A 19,724-nucleotide genomic window follows, 5' to 3' on the forward strand; every position below is an offset into this window, starting at 1 on the left:
TTTTCGATGGGGGTTGGGTTTGGGGAAACCTGAACTTGGTCCTACTAGACGTCTGTTACCCAGATAAGGAGGGACTCCCCATTAGAATAGGAACTGATCTAGAAAATGAAGTATATGGATTAGGTAATTACACAATCAGCCTTATGATTCTTACTGTCGAATCCGAAGCCACACCAGTTCTACCCATTATGTCAGTACTGCCAGTCACTGGTGAATTATGTATCAAGAAGAAAGGTTCAGTACACTTAGGTCATAGTAAATGCACTACTGTGGTCGAATTCAGTGATGATGGAAAGTCATCTTTTAAAGCTATCAGTCATTCTTACTTTGTTTGTGGTCATACCGCATACATTCGTCTACCTCCAGATTGGGATGGTACCTGTTACATTGCATTCCTTCTGCCACCTGTTTTTCTAGCTCCTTCTGATTACCATCGAAATAGCGATCTAGTAAAGAATAGACCCAGAAGAGATGCCTCCCTTGTCGACTACACAGAAACGGCATGGGAACAGTACACTGACTTTAATAAAGGATTCTTTTTCTTTTTAGGTCCTGTCCAGAATAGTAAATTAATACGCAGATTAACTAGAACACTTGAAGCCGTAGTAAATGAAACTACCTCCGCCTTAGGTAACTTAACAGAAGAGCAGTCCGCTATGCGGGTTGTTGTCCTTCAGAATCGTCTTGTAATTGACGTCATCTTGGCAGATAGAGGTGGAGCCTGTAAGGTCATCGGGTCAAGCTGCTGTGTTTTCATTCCACAAAATGCACCATCTGTATATCAAGCTATCACACGTCTCCATAAGATTGCAAATCAGATACATCAGACTCCAGGCACCTGGACTTGGTCCGGTTGGTTCTGGACAACGTTAACAGCTTGGGGATGGAAGATCCTATCCTTCCTAGGCCTTGGCCTAGTCCTAGTATTCAGTTGCTGCCTGTGCCTACAGTGTGGGCCAGCGATCTGTGGACTGTGTGCCACTTCTTGCATTGAGCATTCCAGTTTTCACTCAAAACGTAACCGAAAGAAAGAAGAACAAATGATGTTACAAGAACAGACTGATCGATTCATGAGGATCGATATTTCATGAAGGGTCCGTAGGGAACAAGGAGGGAATGAGGAAAATTAAATTTTGGTCATGATGTGTTCCCTAGCGCGTACCCCACCGACTCCATGTACCAGCTTAAAGTGCATGTAACTTCCCTCCTGTGACAGCTATGAAGACGCAAATACATTTGCGTCCACCGTTAACTTGTCCTCTTTCAGATCCACCATGAATGGATTATATAGTCCGTTCCTAAGTATGCTATGCCACCGTCTTTTTGTAGTACACTTTTCATGTATTCCTGCTCTAGCCAGAGTAGGCCCTGAATTCCTGCCATCTGAACCTCTTTTGTGGCTCCTGACTCTGCCCAGGCTACCTCTGTACTCGTGAACTCTGTCCTACTTTCAGCGCGGCCCCTCGCGCTCAGCTCAAGCCTGCTTTCTGCCAAGACTGACTATAACCTTCGAGTTATCTGTTCCATTCCCCGAGAATACATTCCTGCCTACTAGATCCTGTAAACATCCTCTCCAGCTGCAGAGCCAAAAGGGCCGACCTGTCTTAATGCAAGTAATTCATAGCCTCCGTTGCCATGCTTACAAGGAAGGCCCCGTGCCCCCACGCTCTACATGTAGACACTTAGGCGCTCATACACGCATCCACAGTTAGCATAGAATAGTCTCTGCCCTAGAGACATTTCCGCCCAGATAGTATAGTTCCTAAACATCAGATATCAGATATGATAGAAGTACAAGTTGATCTGACATGCCAGACTTCTGTCTCTCTCCGTCAGTGTAAATGTCAAGACCCCTGCACCCCGTCAATCACACGTCATGCAGCTGCACGCGCATCCAAGCTTCCGATTTCTGCTGACATTGCAACATTCTGTTAGCACCACCCCTTGGTGCCACCCACTTGCGTCACCTATCAGTGACGTTTCTAGCACACACCTCTAGTTCACGCCTAGTTTACGCCTCTTGATGATGTATTGGTACCACGTGTATACTGTTATCTTGTCTTCTCTCAGCTGTTACGCCTCTTACATTGAACCTTATGATGTAAATCAAGTATATAAGCTATGTATTGTCAATAAACGAGAGCGCGCTCATCTATCCCTTCTGACACCCCTGTGGTGGTCAGAACATGATATCCTGATTCCTTTATGAGGAATAAAACCCTTAGAAACTCTAACACCACGGACTCTGTTTTCTTTCCTTCTGATTGAGTTATCATTGATTAAGTACTTACCTGCATAGAAATTAAGAGAGTAAATTAATTATTTACATCAACCTACATTCAGGTTATTCTGATCATATCAAAGCCCTTCCTTCGATTGGAATTCTGATGCTTGTCAAGTTTGCCTCTCTTGCTGCCTCAGGTCCTGCGCTTGGGCATTAGCAGTACGTACCTGTACTATCCTCAGTCAGGATTGCCTTCGCTTCCATGGGTTGGTAGCTCCAATAGTTGAAGTTGTAGATGGTCGTGTTCAATCTGGCGGAGAAGCACCCATCCCTGTCCGTCTACAAGGCAACAATAAAGCATCAATGAACAAATGGAGAAATGTCATTGGTCGGCGAGGCAGATCATGATAGGTCCTACTCCATATCCTCATTTCGGAATTGCCCTGGTGAAAATGGACCTCTCTTTGATCTTCTTTTCTGTGAAATCTGGCTGGAATAATTCCAAGAGCTCTTTAGCACCTTGACATATTCAATGTGGATTGAAGCTGCAAGGAACTAGAAGCAGCTGTTTTGTCATGCTGTGTTGTCTACAGGTAGTACCAGGAATGGTATGAGGAGTTTCAGGACCTCAGATGAAAGGTAATTCACCAAAGCCCTACCACTACCTCCCTGCAACCGGCCAATGTTTGGCTGTACAGGCTGCAATCCCAAACCTTCTGCTGCCCTCCAGTAAAGGTATAAGAAAATAACACAGGAAACTAACTGATCAAAGGCCCCTATTAGTAAAGTGTCTGTAGTTAGCTAATACTTTACCTTAAATAGGTTGTTTTGTTAACCCTTTCAGACAGGAAGTGATAGCTTTGAACACATAAGTAGTTACTGGAACAAATTCTGCTGTTTCTTAAGGTAAAAACCCTTGTTGTAAACACAGTGTAGAAAATACCAAAGTGAAAGCAACCCATGAAATGAAATTATATCTATTGTCTTGAACACTTTCCAATATTGAATGAAATACCCAACTGGTCTCTGTCTGGGTGGAATAGTGTGCAAAAAAAGATGCACTGGGCTGCAGCCATGACCAATTGTTAGTAGTTGAGATTAATTCAAGCTTTTCCTCCATCACTTTGTTGTTTATTCTAGTAGGTGCCTGTACAAATAGTATGATACTAGAAAAAGCTGCATGCAAGACAATAATAAGCATCAATAGGGAAATAAGCACTGGTAAACCAATAGGTCAGGCTTTTGTCTGCCAAGCTAATGTGTTTGCCAATTCTTGTTTCCTTTTCAGTGGTTTAAAGTGAAGTATACAAAAAATATTGAAAGATGACCATCTATGTGTGTTCAGGCATGCAGATGTCATGGTTGTTGTTATTCTTTTTCAAAAAAACATTAAAAGATGGCCATTCACAGTTGCACTTGTTGCACATTCTAATGTTTTTTCCACAAGGAACAATGTTTTTCTTTTTTCTTTTGGGAAAGTACTTGTCCTAAACACCCATAAAATAGAGGGCCTTTGCTTCCCACCACGAAAAAAACCTATTCATGCCATTTGTAAAAGGAGTGCTACAGGCAATTTCTAGGGCGGAAACAAAGCAAAGTGTTTGTCATCCCCCATGAACATTCCAGTTTATCGGTATTTCTTGCTCCTTTAATGCCCACCTGTCCTGAAAAGCCTGCTAGCCTACCTATGCTCCTCAATTTACAATGTTAGGAAATGTTCCATAATAACATATTTTGTTCCACAGTGATTTAAATTTGCAGGCATATATCAAGGTCTTCCAGTGTATGTTTGTAGAGTATACTTCCATTGAAAATGTATTTTCCACGTGATAAGACTCCTGCATAGCACTGGTGGTCTCTAGTGGATTTGCTCACCCGGCCTTCAAATGTCTGGCAGACTTCTTCACTTGCGTCCATCGAAGGAGGTCGATGTAGGTAGTAATCATGAGGCTTCTGACACAGAGTTCCATTCACCTTCCCATGCACTGGCTTGCCATACGGGTATCTGTTTCAGAGAGATGGTATTATGAATTACTTAGCTTTACATGTCACACTTTACATTACGTTACATCTGAGAAGACCTCAACTCCAAGATAGTGACTGGTGATTGCAGAATACATGAGCAACAAATTCTAATATACTGCTGCAGGGCACGGTACAATGTCGCTGCTCTGGGAGCTGCGAGGCTCCTCATCACACCATCACTCCCCCCTCACAAGAAGCACGGATTGGGGGACTGGTTTTACCCCTGACAGTGTAGACCCAATGACAGAACTGCTCCCTGTGCAAGAGCAAGGCCAGCATGTAGTGGCACTGGCTGGTATGAGCGCGTTAAGGGCAGTGGTGGCTGGCATGTCCCAAGGGTGGTGAGGCAGGTGGGACATTAAAAAAAAATAATAATTCAATTAAAAGCCCTTAATGCAAGTACAATCTTCTCTTCTCGAGGCAGGCAGGCTCAACACTCCCAAGCCAATCTTGGCGCTGCTCTCACCAGTATGAGAGCAGCGCCAGGATTGGTGGGAGCAGCCTCTATCAGCACTCAGAAGAATACTGGAGGCTTTTGATTTCTGTAACCCAGCTGTCTTAAGACAGCTGGGTTAGAGAGATTTAAACTGTGCATGTGTGGCTGCAAGATGACCGGCCAAAAGGACATGCGCACTTTAAACTGAAAGTGCCCTGCTCTCTCTGCTGCTGCCAGTCTGCAGCAGCGCCACCCCCGTCCTGACGCTCCGCTCGAGACGGAGGGATGAAAAATAAAATAGTAATAATTCAACTTTGTTACCATTTTATTTTTTGTCTCTGGGGGCATTTCAGTGGGGCAACGCTCCTCCACCCAAACGGAGGAGCCGCCCCTGGTAAAGGGCACCCCATTGCATGTCATGTTCTAAGATGTGTTGAAACAGCCTCATCCGCAAGGAGCGCTGCACAGCTGACATTAATAAACAAGCACAACTTTTGACAACTGTTTGTTTCCAATAAAAATCCAGAAACAATACATACAAAAAACAATATAATCTTTGATTAAAATATTAAAAAATTCATTAAAATAAATACAGTACAAAGTGATAATTGAGAGTAATATACTACTAGCAGTCAGACAGGGATCTCATGAGGATCTAACACCAATAGACATATATTATAATAGTACAAATTTTAATCAGTCTCATAGAGTACATTTTTTAGATAGCTATATCTCTTCCTTATTCTGAATTCCGAAGAAATAAATGAAGAGATTGCAAAACACAATGTCACTGTATCGAGTTTACATACATGGTTAAAAGCAGCTTTATAATGACAAAGTTGATGTTCTTTAAATAACGGTTTTAACCCCTCCGTTGCGGCCGTCAGCCAACGGCCGTCGCGAGCACTACCTCCGTAGTGCTGTGCACTTCCGTTGGCCGACACGGCCCCGCCCACTCAATGGAACGCCCCGCACCAGCATTAAAAAACGCTTCCTAACATCCAGAACAGAACAAAATGCTGCGTGGATTGTACAGAAAGGCCATCGCAGGGACATTTGGGTACATTTTCTTGCCAGGCACCCATGGTCAGAAAAGCTATTAAGAAATGTAGAGTACCTAGCTGTAGCCTTGTAAGATCAAATCTGTCCTGAATGTTTGCTATAAGAGATAGATAATTGTGGATGCCAGGTTGTTATGGACAGCAACATATCTCTGGACTGTCAATTTGATAGACTCACTATGTTCCTTCCTAGCTATTTTGTATGTCAAAAGAAGCATCTTCCATTCTGTTTAGCTGTAATATAACATACTGGCTGGGTCATCCAGACATAGGTGCACATGCATCAAAATAGGCAATTGCGATTCTTTAATTGTGATTAGTAAGGAATCGCAATTACAGAATCGGGATTGCCTATGCATTTAGGAATCGCAAAAAAATTTGATTCGTAATTAAGGAATTGCTATCCATTCATTCCTATGGGACTATGAGTGCACTGATGTGAATAATGTCCTCGATATGGGGGACCGCTAGTTCGTTATGGGCGATATAAGTAAAGGTGTATCGTGAAACTGCTAAGAGTCTACAAAGGAAATTATTCTCTGATACCTGTAGTAACTTGCTGTCTGCCACTCCCCATACCCCATGTAGCACTATTGATACATTTACTTTTATATAGTTGAAGTATCTCTAACAGGCTTGTTCCAATTTTAGCAGCACTTCTAAAGATTGCTTTCGAGGCTATCAGGAATTAAAAAATTTTATTTTTTAAATGGGGGGCCCAGTTGCCAGTATTATGGAAATGTATGCCTAAGTAGGTACATTTTGGGGCTTTATTTAGTACCTCAACTTTAATGGTGTATGGGCCCAATTCACAGAACTAACTTAAGAAAAAATCCTAAACTTACTATTTTTGGTATTCACAGAAGTTAGGATTTTGTCTTAAGTTTGTCTTAAGACAGACTTAAGACAGACTTAAGTTAGGATTTTGTCTTAAGTCTGTCTTAAGTTTGTCTTAAGACAAACTTAAGACAAAATCCTAACTTCTGTGAATACCAAAAGTAGTAAGTATAGGATTTTGTCTTAAGTTAGTTCTATGAATCGGGCCCAGCGTCTTTTTCTTGATTGACATGCAATTCCGAAAGTTTTTGCTAGGTTCAATTTCATGTCTTTGCCCTCCATATATGAAGCGAAACCTTTAATCAGTTGTTGCAGTGCGTTTGCGATTCGTGATATTAACACCGTGTCATCGGCAAACAAAAGAATGGAGGTTAGATGGGGGTCCAACCCATTTATATAAAGGGAAAACAGAAAGGGCGCGATTGTGCACCCTTGGTAAATTCCACTTATGACTCGGAACCTTAGGTTACATTCACCATTAGTTCCATAACACACCCGGTGTTCAAGTGACTATACAACTGAGACAGGAAAGAAATAATATCTATGGGGGCACCTAAAAGTTCCAAAGTCAAAGGCGCTGCTTAAATCAGCAAAGCAAATGTGGATGTGGCCTTTTTTTTGCTGTAGTGTACTTGGTTATAGGCAAGTTCTAATTAATGCATTGTTGTGGGGTACCGACTGCACTTCTAACGCCGAATTGTGAATCATTAAGCACATGGTTATCATTCACCCAGATTTTTAATCCTTCAAGTATTATTCTACCAAGCAGCTTTAGTGAGGAGTCAAGAAGTGAGATCGGTCAGTATCAGGCAGGCTTTCCATTCCGGCCTTTCTGCCATGGAAAGTCTGCCAGAGAGCGAGTTAGAGGGCCTAACTGGCCCCCTGGCCTCTGCAACCTCCAGTTGGGGGCCAAGGGGGTACCAATGGTGCCCCCCTGTTCATCCCTGCACCATGTGGAAGGCACCCTGAAGTTCACTCCAGCAAAAAAATGCAGACAACCTGCAAAAAAATTAGCAACAAAGTCCAAATAAATCACTAAATCAAACAAAGTATCTGGCCCTAAAGAATATCTGTCAAAAACTTCCCGGCTCCCATGAGCTGGCTGTCTCTGATCAAGGACATTATCAGATGAGTTAAAAGGTACTCCATTGGTCCCACAACCTCTGCCAGAGAAGGGTCAAGTTAAGAAGAAGGCGCACTCTACTACATTTAATTCCACAACAACAGAACGAGTAGAGAACGGCCCTTCTGCCCAGATATCTAATACAAGCCGAGACACAGGACCTGCACATACACAGAGCAAAGAAAGCACAAGACAGCTGGACCCAGTTGATGATAAATTACACTTAGCCCTGGAGGCAACACCATATATGATTGTTTAGAAAGATGTTCTGTGATTTCGAGCAATGCAGTTAACATGCAAGGTAGTAGAGATACATTTTGTGTGGTCCCAGGACTGGGTACATTATGTAAAATTAGTTGTGGACCGATAGTCGTGTTGAGGGCTCATCAGTAGCTTCTGTTATTATGTTCCACTGAGCACTTTTAGTGGCCACCAATTAAGCTTTAACATTTACAATTTAATAATTAATCAAGCCCATCGCGTTGGTAAGACAGTTGGTGATGACATTACTTTCTTTTTCAGGTTTCGTACTCTAGGCCCCAGAATCTTCGGGTAATTTGCACTTTCCTGCGTTATTAAATGCAAAGGTCAACCATGGTATCACCACAATATAATAAAAATATTAGTCTTATCAGGGATACCAGATGCACCAGCCAAGAGAATGCACCAACCTGGCCTCGAACGGCTGCAGACAGATACAGATGGGCCTGCCCTTGGCCCGGGCTTTGCTCGTGCAAGGTCTGGGTGCGTCCCAGGCTCCGGGGCACACCAGCATGGCCTACTGCACTTTGTTTACTTTAGGCCCCCAGGTGGGCCAGGTCCTGGGTCAATAACAAAAAGGAATGCAGGGGCGCGCGTGGCCACCTGCAGCCCTGGGGACCGCCACCTCCCCCAGGCTACATTTACAATGATGAGTGGGGGGCTCCACCCCCCCACACAGCACCAGGGACTGCCTCCTCCCGGAGATATATTTTAAAATAATGCTCTAGGGGGCTCCAGCATGTATATATATTCGCTAAAAAAAACAAGGTTACAGGGCGGTTATAGTTAGGAAATGTTAAGATGTCATCAGTGATGTCATCAGTGATGTACTGACCATGTCATGAGTAATGCAATATGTGAGGTCATAAGCAGTGCATTGAGTGGCCACGAGTTATAGTTAGCTCAGCTAACTATAGGTGTTGAATTTTCTGGTTTTGTAAGAGTGAAATATCAGCCTAACTATAACGTCCCTGTAACCTTTGGTTTTTTCAGGGAATATCTATTTTTTTAAATAATTTCTTTATTGAGTTTTCCCGTTTAATGTAAGCAGGGCAGAAACACATAATCCCAGAATGAGAGACATATCAGGAGCCCGCAAAAAGCAAAGAAAAAGGAAGAGAAAAAATCTTTACAGAATAGATAGGCAGGCATCACAAAGTTACAGCTATACATCTTTCACAGCAGATATACAAAGCTGAGATCAAAAGGGTTACATACAGAAAATATTTAAGTTAAACCAAAAGGAATATACAATCACTTCAACTCCCCTTGAATCCAGAGCTCTAAAGGCGCCCAGATCTTTGCACCAAGGGCTCTTTTTTTCCGACCCTTCGTCCTATAAATAGTCCTTTCTATATTGTAAGTAGCTAAGAGTCGGGCTCTCCAAGTAAAGAAAGAGGGAGGATCTGGGCTTTCCATTCTTGAGTGATACATGCCCGTAGTATTGCCATGGTGATAAATAAGAATTTTCTCTGACCATCAGGAAATTCATTCCAAGTTACTCCAATTAGCACTAGTTTCCCTGTCAACAGAACTGTAGACTCACATAATAAAACGAGAAACATTTGAAATGAGGATAAGAACGATGAAAGGCGGGGGCACGAAAAAAACATATGAAGAGTATCAGCTGCAAAGAGTCCGCATCTGCTACATGATGTACCCACAGTGGTCCCCCATTTAGAAATTTTTAAGCAAAGGCAGACTTGTCAGTTTAAAGAGAGACATTGTCTTCAATGCGATCTTTTGATTCTTTTTTTGTGTGTCAGAAACAGTAGATTTTCAGCTTGAGAAAACTCTAGGGGGCATATTATCAAGGTGGTTTATCTCCGCTTTTTTGGCTTTAACAGCCAAGAAAGCGGAGATAAAATTATCTCCCTATTACCTAGCTGTCGCTAACACCAGATAGCGACAGCTAGTAGGAGATAGCGACCATCTTGGGCCCCACTTTGCATGTCAGTGATATTTATCACTAATGACATGCAAAGTTGGCGTGCCAAGATGTTAGCGACTGAAAACAGTCGCTAACATCGCTATCTCCTATTACCAACTTTTGGAGATATTCGCGCTAAGCGCGAATATCTCCAAAAGCTAACACCTGCCCTGAGCAGTTCTTAGCCATGTTATCCAATGGGAGGTGGATAACATGGCTAAGAGCATTAGCTCGGTAATGCATGAATATCACTGACTTTTCAGCGATATTCATGCTTTGTGGCGATTTTTATCGCATTTGCGTTAAAGCTTAATAATACCAAGGTTTATTTGCGGTAAAAATCGCCGCAGCGCAGCGGTAAATTTTTGTCTCTAACCAAGCAATAGCGATAATCGCTATTGCTTGGTAATATGCCCCTTGATTTTGAATTACTGTCTTTGTTTCTACTAAATTGTCAATATGGGTAAAATTAGGATTTGTTCTTGGAACATTTGTGGACTCAATAATCGGAAGAAAAGAGATATGTGCACAAAATATTATGAGATTAGATATACTATGCTTACAGGAAACTCTCCTGACATGGAATGACAGACGCTGGTTCAATGATTTAGTAATGCAACTTTTGGGATGCACTCGCCAAGGCACTTCTACAAAGGGGGTAGCGATTCTTATTAGAAGAGGCCTGGGCAGCTCAAAACGTACTAAATCAGACCAGTATGGCAGGTGGGTAATAACTGAAATCCTTATAGACAGTAACCCTTGGACCATCTGTTCAATCTATGGTCCAAATTCGGATGATCCAGATGTTTTAAACCTGCTCAGTATAGAATTAGCTGATTGGTCAGCCCCACTAATACTCTGTGGAGATTTCAACATACATCTTGAAGGAAATTTTGATATTCAGCCTGACTCGCTGTATACTGGATTAAAAAAAAACCTATAAAGAACTAGTAGGTTTATTAAAATAATTTGGGCTAAGTGATGTTGGCTTTTTAAAAATAACTACTTCATTGGGTTATACTTTTTTCTGTGCGCCCCATCAGAAATTTGTCCGCTTGGACTACTTTTTTGCCCCCTCTTGTCTTATCAGTAATCTTGAATATGAGATCTTTCCCCGAATAATTTCAGATTATAATCCCATCGTGATAGAGATTAAAAAAGATCCAGGGTCTTTATCTAATCCACCTGCTTGGTCGTTTGAACGCAAATTATTAGCAGACCCATTCTATATTGACCATATGGTGAAATGGATTAAGGAATTTTTTTAGGCCAATCGTGGCTCGGCTTCTGTTCAAATTGTTTGGGAGGCGTTTAAAGCAGGGGTTCGTGGGGAGACCATGTCTTTTTCAATTAATAAGCAAAGAAAGCGTCGGGAAAAGCTAGCACTTAATTATAAGGAAGTGCAGGAGTGGGAAGTAAAATTAGTTACAGCCATTAATACTTCGCAAGATATCAAAAATAATAAAGCTGGCCTCTCTATACATAAATCCAGGCTATATGAATTTTTTGCTACCAAGCTTGCAGAACAAATGTCAGTTTTCAGATCACAGCTTTTTGAGGTTGGTGAAAATGCAGGACAATTCTGGCTAAAAAAATCAGGCAAAAAGGAGCAGTTAATCTATATCTATACTACTATTATAAAGAGAGAACTGTGTCCTTTGAGCCAGGTAAACTTGAAAAGTGCACCACCAATCTGAACACCCAAGACATCTTAGAAAACCTCAGGGCAAGCAGAAGGACATAGGCTATAAAAAATAAATAAATAAATGTTATTTAAAAAATAAACAATAAAAAAAAGTAGTCCCTAAGAAGTAGCGCCGGCCGTGTGTGCTAACGATGTGAACGTGCGTGCTGACATCATTGGGGGGGGGGAGTGGCGGACAGGAGCCCGAGGAGGTCGAGGAGCAGCGGACAGGGGCGAGGAACTCAGGCTGAGGGAGGATCGTCCGTCCTAAAATCCTGCAGACAAGTGAGTGCTTTTACCAAAATAATAAATAACAAAAACGTCGACTTTTTTTTTTAAGTATCTTGCTCTCCCGATGCCTTGCTGCCCAAAACCAAAAAAAGACAAGCTTACACACAAGTACCGCATGCATAAAAACCCCATCCAGCGTGGGGAGGAGCGGTGAACTGTGTGCAGCTTTCCTGGTTTCGAACATTATAATGCGCCCTCATTTGAAAGTGCAGAGATGCAGAAAAGCGTCGGTGGCCGGGGCACCCACGTCTTCCATTTGCATCGATTATGGCTGCCTCGTGCCCCCTGACGTGTGACGCATTCAGCCAGTACTGGCGTCTTACGCCACAGCTATATGTGCAAATCAGTGATAAACAGTAGACTACAGGCCCCAGAATCCAAAATGATGGAAGCGTAAGCAGGCCAGACTGGCTGATGCCACGAGTGACTTGAGGACAGCTATGTACGGACCTCGCCAGCATCCACGGCTGAGTCTCGGCCCATTTGCAACTGTGGCCAGCTGCAGTTTGGGAAGAGCTGAATCAGAGCCAAAATTATGAGCCGAGGCAGCTAAAAAAATATTCTGGGCTTTTTGTTGTTGTAAATGACTGAAAATACGTACATTGTGCTATATAGGTCTACAAATAAACCAAGACTCCTTAAAATATATACATTTTTGGTTCCGCTTTCTTCACACATTGCAACTCAAAAATGTAAATATTAACAAAAGCAACACAGCTGTTCACACCTTTCAATTGCCAACAAACTAATGCACTTTTAAATTCTCCCGGAGAAAACCGATATGCCCAAAAACAAAAAAACACAAGCTTACACACAAGTACCGCATGCATAAAACCCCCATCCAGTGTGGGGAGGAGCGGTGAACTGTGTGCAGCTAATTAGGGGCCCTGAAGGTGGCGGGTGGGCAAAGGGGGACCCCCGGACAACGTCTGTTCGCCCTGTCTGGAGTCGTGCACACAGATTTGCATAACTGGCAGGTACAGCAGAATGAATACCATGCACCCAATGCCCGCAGTTACATCAATGGGCTGAACAAGTGCCCCCCAAACCCTTTACAAATTAACAAGCACATGTGACTTCAAAGATGCAGTAGGTGCTCGAGGAACATCATGTGATTCTGCAGGGGAATTGTGAAGAGCTGGAGTATTGCTGTAGGTAAAATCACATTTGCAAAATAGCCTGCACCGACCTGCAGCAATATTGCTCTAGCCCCTATTATGCCATATTAGACAGAATAAAAGAGCCAAAAAGAATAGACATGGCACACAGACAGCCTGCAATATCACAAGCAGGAACCCCGCTCCCAGATGTAGTGGCACAGATGCACTTCTTCGTGGAAAAGGAAGATATAATTTCCAAAGCATGACAGGGTGGGCCGATATTGTTTAATAGGGGGAAGATAGTACTCTTTCAAGAACTCTCTCCCACCACAATCGCAAAACAAAAAGCTGTTAAGCCAATTACAGATTTTCTGACATCAAAAGCCATCAAATACTGCTGGGGTCACCCGCTAAGAGTGACGTTCCAGTCGGAAGGCAGACAACAATCCTTCAGATGAAAGGAGCGAGATGAAGCCACAATACAGAAGATCTGTGTGATAAGCACATACTGAAACTGACTGACAGTGGATAAGTAGTCTGTGTGTCTGTGTGTGTGTGTGTGTGTGTGTGTATGGGGGGATTGCGGTGAATGATGCCAGTGGGGAGTGCCTTTGGGGGGACAGGGCTCATAATCCCAATCTACACTAGATCACCTCAGACTAAACTCAAGCGACTGAAGTAAGGGTGCAAGTGGAGAGTAATGTGTCGAGTCAAAACTAGAAGTATGGAAATGGACTACTTGCGGAGTTGGTAAAAGTTTAATCCCTTTTGCTTTTCACGGTGGAAATGTTCAAAATCTGGGGACATATTAGAGGTGGGTGGGTGGTACAGGAGTAGAAACCAGTCAAGTCAGAGAAGCAAGACAGGCCCACACATGACTCACAGGGGCACAGATACATGGCCTGACATAGCGAACGGCAGCATACACTTGGTTGATGCCTAGGACACACCCACTAATAGCCACAACCAATAATGTCAAGGATTTCAAGAACCCTATCAAATGGATGAACACTGTATGGGAATTATATGACTTGGAGGCACATATCTGTTTTCAACAGGAGACACATCTCCATCAAGCAGACCTGCATAGAATACATCTTGCTGATTTCATGACACACCTTTGTGGAACAAAATACCAAGGCTAACCAAGCAGGGAGATGAGTAGCTGTAGATAGATTGTGAGATAGACAGCACATCACTGTAGCAGCAATATATGCCCTAATTGTGGAAAGGAATAGTTTCTAAAACAAACAATCAATCCATACTAATATAATAAAGAGAGAGCCCAAACCTTTGAGGCGGGTAATCTCAGGAGCCACAGCACCAATCACAACACCCAATACAGCGTTGGAAAGGGCAGTTGCAGCAGAAGGACATAGGCTATGCAGACGCCCACCATATACATTTAAAAGGTAAAAGAACCGTGCCAGCAAAGTAGTCCCTTGTGGGCGTGTCTGCGTTGTGCTGTGGGCATGTGCTGGGGGTGTGTGGTACGTTCCGCCCTTCATGCCATGTCTCATATTGTGTGCTAATCCCACCCTGCTCCCTTTAAATACCCCTGCACCCTATAATCTTAACCCACCCTTACTCCTTAAAATACCCCAACATCCTTAAACACTAACCCATCTTAACCCTATAAATATACCCTGTACCCCAACACCCAAACCTATCCCTAAACCCTAAAAATACCCCTGTACCCCAAAACCCAAACCTAGCCCTGAACCCTATTAATACCCCTGTTCCTCAAAACCCAAACCTACCCCTGAACCCTAAAAATAACCCTGTACCCCAAAACCCAAACCTAGCCCTGAACCCTAAAAATACCACTGTACCCCAAAACCCAAACCTACCTCTGAACCCTAAAAGACCCCTCTACTCCAAAAACCAAACCTAGTCCTGAACCCTTAAAATACCCCTGTACACCAAAACCCAAACCTAGGCCTGAACCCGAAAAATAACCCTGTACCCCAAAACCCAAACCTACCCTTGAACCCTAAAATACCCCTGTACCCCAAAACCCAAACCTAGCCCTGAACCCTAAAATTACCCCTGTACCCCAAAACCCAAACCTAGCCCTGAACCCTAAAATTACCCCTGTACCTCAAAACCCAAACCTAGCCCTGAACCCTTAAAATACCCCTGTACCCCAAAACCCAAACCTACCCCTGAACCCTAAAAATACCCCTATACCCCAAAACCCAAACCTAGCCCTGAACCCTAAAAATACCCCTGTACCCCAAAACCCATACCTATCCCTAAACCCTAAAACTACCCCTGTACCCCATAACCCAAAACTATATCTGAACCCTTAAAAAAATACCCAAACACCCCAAAACATATACCTCAGTACCCCAAAACATATACCCCTATACCCATACTTACCTTATCCAAACATTTAAAAAAAACATTCTTTTACCATTCATGCATTTACAACGAATTTTGTTGTAAATGTATGCGTGGTAAAAGCATATAAAATGTAATGCCATGCGTTATAATGGCATTGCGGAGTCATGGTACTTTCGTAATGAAAGTATGCGGAGTGATGGTATGCGGAAAGAAAGTTGCGGAATAATGGGTGTTTACTCTCCCCCGGTAAGTACATTGGTGGCACGGCGGGCCACATCTCCAGTCACATACACATATTTTTTCACCACCCATTCCAAAAATGCACAGGTCTCTCTCATTGATGGCCAGCACCGACATACACTTTTAGACACACCTCCCACCACAAGTTCTAGAATTGCGAACTTTAGAGCTGGAAAGCTACGTTCGAATCTCGGCATCAGCTCAACATCCTGTGATTCCAGGCAAATCGCTTTGTCTCCCCGTACCTACCACAAATGAATGTGTTCTTCTGTAATGTAAATTGTGCTCATGTCATGTTGTCGAGTTTGCGCTATATATTGCAAGGAAAAATAAAGTAGGGAAACTCGAGTTCACACACTACTGAACGCGCACTCTTAAGTGCATCAGCAGTGCACTGTGAATCGGAGCGTTTCACAGGCCTGTCACAGATAAGAAATGCTATCAAAACGAAATCCTCCAAAACACTATACTACTGGCCGGCAGCAATTCATACCCGGACAACATCGGGACGGGCTGCTAGTATATAATATAATAGTGAATAAATATATAAAATTCCATTGTGATACAGCAGTCAATCACTTCTTCATGAATATTCTCCCTGTGCACTATGAGAATGTTGTGATGAGGAACCTTGAGATACCTCTAGCTCTGTGTGGTGATTTGAGTCCATTCCAACTTTTTCTTTCAGCATCTTCTTTTTTATTTTTTTGGGGAGACCTTTGTGGACCGCCATCTGATTTTCCCTTCCTCGGGCTGCATGGAGGAGAACCCTCAGAATCTGCTTTGAATTCTCCTTTCTTTCTTTGCTGTAGTCCCCTCGTCAAATAAATTCTGCCTTTCTTGTCTTTCCTCCCACTGTCTTAAGGTAAGGTTTGAAGAATGTCTGCCGGGTACCACAAGGGGGTCAAGGTGGGCTCTTTCCAAGCCTGGTCTCTGGGGCAGGAGATGGGATACCTGCTGGTGAAACATTTGATGAAGTCTCAGTCAGGTTTTTCAGGATGTCATATTATGTTACAAGAATTTGCCCAGTTTTCTGTGGAGTTTATATATACGAATTAAATTGGTTGAAGGAATTCGTTTTTAATTGGTTACCCGCCAAACAATGATGGCTATACCGTCTGCCCTATTTGTGGTCTAAATAGGACCGATGGATCTTCTGCATCTATTTAATAATTTTACATTGTCAAAGAGCACCCCCCAAACCGTAAAAGTTTCTTTTAGTTTCTTTTTTTTTGTTAGATTTTTGTCAGCTTCCCACCATAAACATTTTTAGAATTTTTGGTATGAATAAAGTCATACAAAAAAATACTTTTTACATTTAACTAGAAGCATGTTTGTAATGTCAGAGTGAGTTCATTATGTACCTACTTGGAATGGTGCACTGCACACCTCCGCCTCAAAATGCCAAATACCTTCTCTTTGCATCACAATGTTAATTAGTAGCTCCTTTTTGGAAAGTCCAGGTATCTGTCAACACTTTCCTACATGCCACTTCTTTGTTCTCAAGAGCAAGCACTAAATCTTTTGCTAGTATGAGGCTTACACTTTTACAAAAACAGGCGTGTCTCGGAATTTCAAAAATTAACCCTTTGACTGCCCCTTTCTGAGTTATTGAGAATGAATGTGGTGAGCTTTCCACCATTTTAAGGTGGCACTTGGACTTAGATTGACACCAATGATTTTTTATTTTTTATGTGGTTATTTGATTTGAAATGCACCTATATGCTCATACATGAAATATTGGTGAGAGATTAGAAACTTACACAAGATAGTCAGCTAAGGAAAAGGGGCTGTAATGGAGGGTGGGTCAGAGGGTTCAAATAAATTCTTATGTTTTTTGAAGAGTTTTAAAAAGAGTTTAAAAAAGAGTTTTTAAAATGTACTAAGCTGGGCAGGGCTCACAGAGGAGCGTCAAGAGAATTCAACAATGCGCTGTCTCTTAGGGGTAGATTTGCAAACCTTTTGAGCGGGGTTAGTGTCACAAAAGTGACACTAGCCAGCACAAAATGTTTTTTTACCAATTTACTTTCCAAACTGTTTTGCATTGGAAAGTTCCCTACAAGCAATGCAATCAGCACAAACATTGTTTTGCATTACTTACCACCAAGGGGGCATTACTTGCGTAGTACATGGGTGTTCCCCTGCAACCACCAATGCCTTTTGATGCAAATCCCTATCTACAAACAACTGTGGACATGGTTTAGCGCCAAAAGTTAACACCATATGTAAGGAGGCGTTAAGAGGAGAAATGTTTTCATTTCTCTTTTTTTTCTCCAAATTTCCAAGTGTGTTGCACTGTGCAGCACACATACACAGTGGGAACATTGTTTGGATTTGTCTAGGCATAGTATTTTGTACAGGTAGGGTACTCTTCCTGTACAATACCTATGCGAGACTCACGCACGCATTTTAGCGCAGTGGTGCACGGCAGCTTAAATCATTGCAGGCACTAGGGAGAGGGGAGGAGAGAGCCGTACCTCTGTATATATGGCACTCTCCTGCTCCCTCCCTGTCACGCAACGCAGTGCAGCATTTTTGGCTGTAGCGCCAGGTTGCATGACTTCTTTGAAAATCTGCCCCTGATTGTTTTATCCCCTAAGCTTCCTTCTTCAGTATTTGATAGTGCTTAATTTGAGCGGTGGTTGCAGGTGGGGTCTACAAGCACTCCTTTTTGTGTACCAGCACTTATATTTCCCCATCAGAGCAAAAGAGAGAAAATCAAAGAGGTGGACAAAAGAAGGAAGAGAAAGACAAATTCACTGTGACAGAAAGGAAGCAGGAATGTAAAAAATCTTTAAAGACTGAGACAAATTGGCAGGAAGTTTCTGGTGGTGAAGCATGAGGTGGAATCAAGACTACGCAGCCTTGGCATTCAGCATCCCGATCTTCAATAGTGCCAGCCATGGGTTTCCAAGCAAAAGTTTGGACCACTGCACTTGTTCCTATACAGATTAAGCACCAGTATTTGTGTACATCATATGAGTGGAGATGGAGTAAAGATTGTGCTCTTCAGAATATTGGGGTATACGTTTGCTGGGAGAGAAGACGCAATTGACTCCAAAGGACATAAACACAAAGGTACAAAGAAAATAAATTTTTTTCAACTGAAATTCAGTGCAGTGGTTTCAGTGGTTGAATAGTATCAATTTTTGTCATTGATGTAAACAGAATATTCAATCTTGATTCTAGAAACTCTGAATTAATTAATCGCAAAATGGGATGCAGCGCGTGCAACAACATTCATTTTATTTATTTATATATTTACTTACCTCGAATCGTCCGTAACCCGTAGTTTACTACCCCCCACCCTGCCCCTCCCCCGCCCAACGTCAGCGCCCGGCAACACTCTCACTATGGGCCGCTACTGCTGTTGATATCTCTCGAGAAGGCCGAATCTTCACCCATAATAACAGAGGAGCAAGGCCAACACAGTCCTATATATAATCCAGCCCTAATTCAGAGTGGCAGAAGTTTTGTGGGTGCACTTTTTAGTACCTTCAATAGTCTTCTGATAAAATTATTCTCTACAACTTAAAGCTTCTTGCTCCTGCTATACCACCAAACTAAAGGAGTATTTTTGTCAGAACAGCAGCCAAGGAACTCATGAGGTCCTGCTTGTTGCTATCGTTAGGAGAAGCCGTCACAGCGGGGTGTGAAGAAGACTATCGGTCGTGGGGGAAACAGGGAGCGTGAGTGCACCGCAGCCCCTGCCTCGCTCCATAAGACTTATCTTATAGCGGCTGGCCTGCCGGTGCTGCCATACAGCTCAACACTCCCCTTCCTGGGGCCATTTTAGGAGACAGGTTTCCCTCCTCAGAACTTCTTTTTCCCAGAGTGCCTTGCTCATGCCTCTGAGAAGATTTCTAATTTCCCAATCCAAGATGGTGGTGTTCCATCAAAGTTTGAGGGATGCAGCCCAACCTAAGATGGCGCTGTAGAAAGCTGTCTCTTTATATGGTATACTAAAAGGAAGTATACTGTGCAAAGAGTCCAGACAAACCTTAAAGGAATTTCAGAGGAACAAATTACACCCCAAATGTTCTCTTTTATGGTGGTGTGGGTGAGCAGTCAGGCATATCATTTATATATAGTTTTTATTACACACACAAAGGCAGTAGTGGGACCATACTCAATAAAGAAACCCAACCCCAATTCATAAAAATAAC

At 42.7% G+C, this 19,724-nt stretch overlaps 1 protein-coding gene across 1 annotated transcript in view; it reads right to left on the minus strand.

The window, feature by feature from the left end:
- LOC147706476 (alpha-2-macroglobulin-like protein 1) overlaps window positions 1-19,724 on the minus strand; it is a 312,029-nt gene that overhangs the window by 234,470 nt on the left and 57,835 nt on the right. Inside the window, exons 7-8 of the mRNA XM_086929615.1 lie at window positions 4,100-4,229; window positions 2,452-2,563 (exon numbers count right to left, since the gene is read on the minus strand). Of these exons, the coding sequence (XP_086785741.1) occupies window positions 2,452-2,563; window positions 4,100-4,229 (242 nt within the window). The remainder of the gene's footprint in view (window positions 1-2,451; window positions 2,564-4,099; window positions 4,230-19,724) is intronic.

Source organism: Lissotriton vulgaris, chromosome 7, assembly GCF_964263255.1.
Source record: "Lissotriton vulgaris chromosome 7, aLisVul1.2, whole genome shotgun sequence".
Classification (NCBI taxonomy): Eukaryota; Metazoa; Chordata; class Amphibia; order Caudata; family Salamandridae; genus Lissotriton; species Lissotriton vulgaris.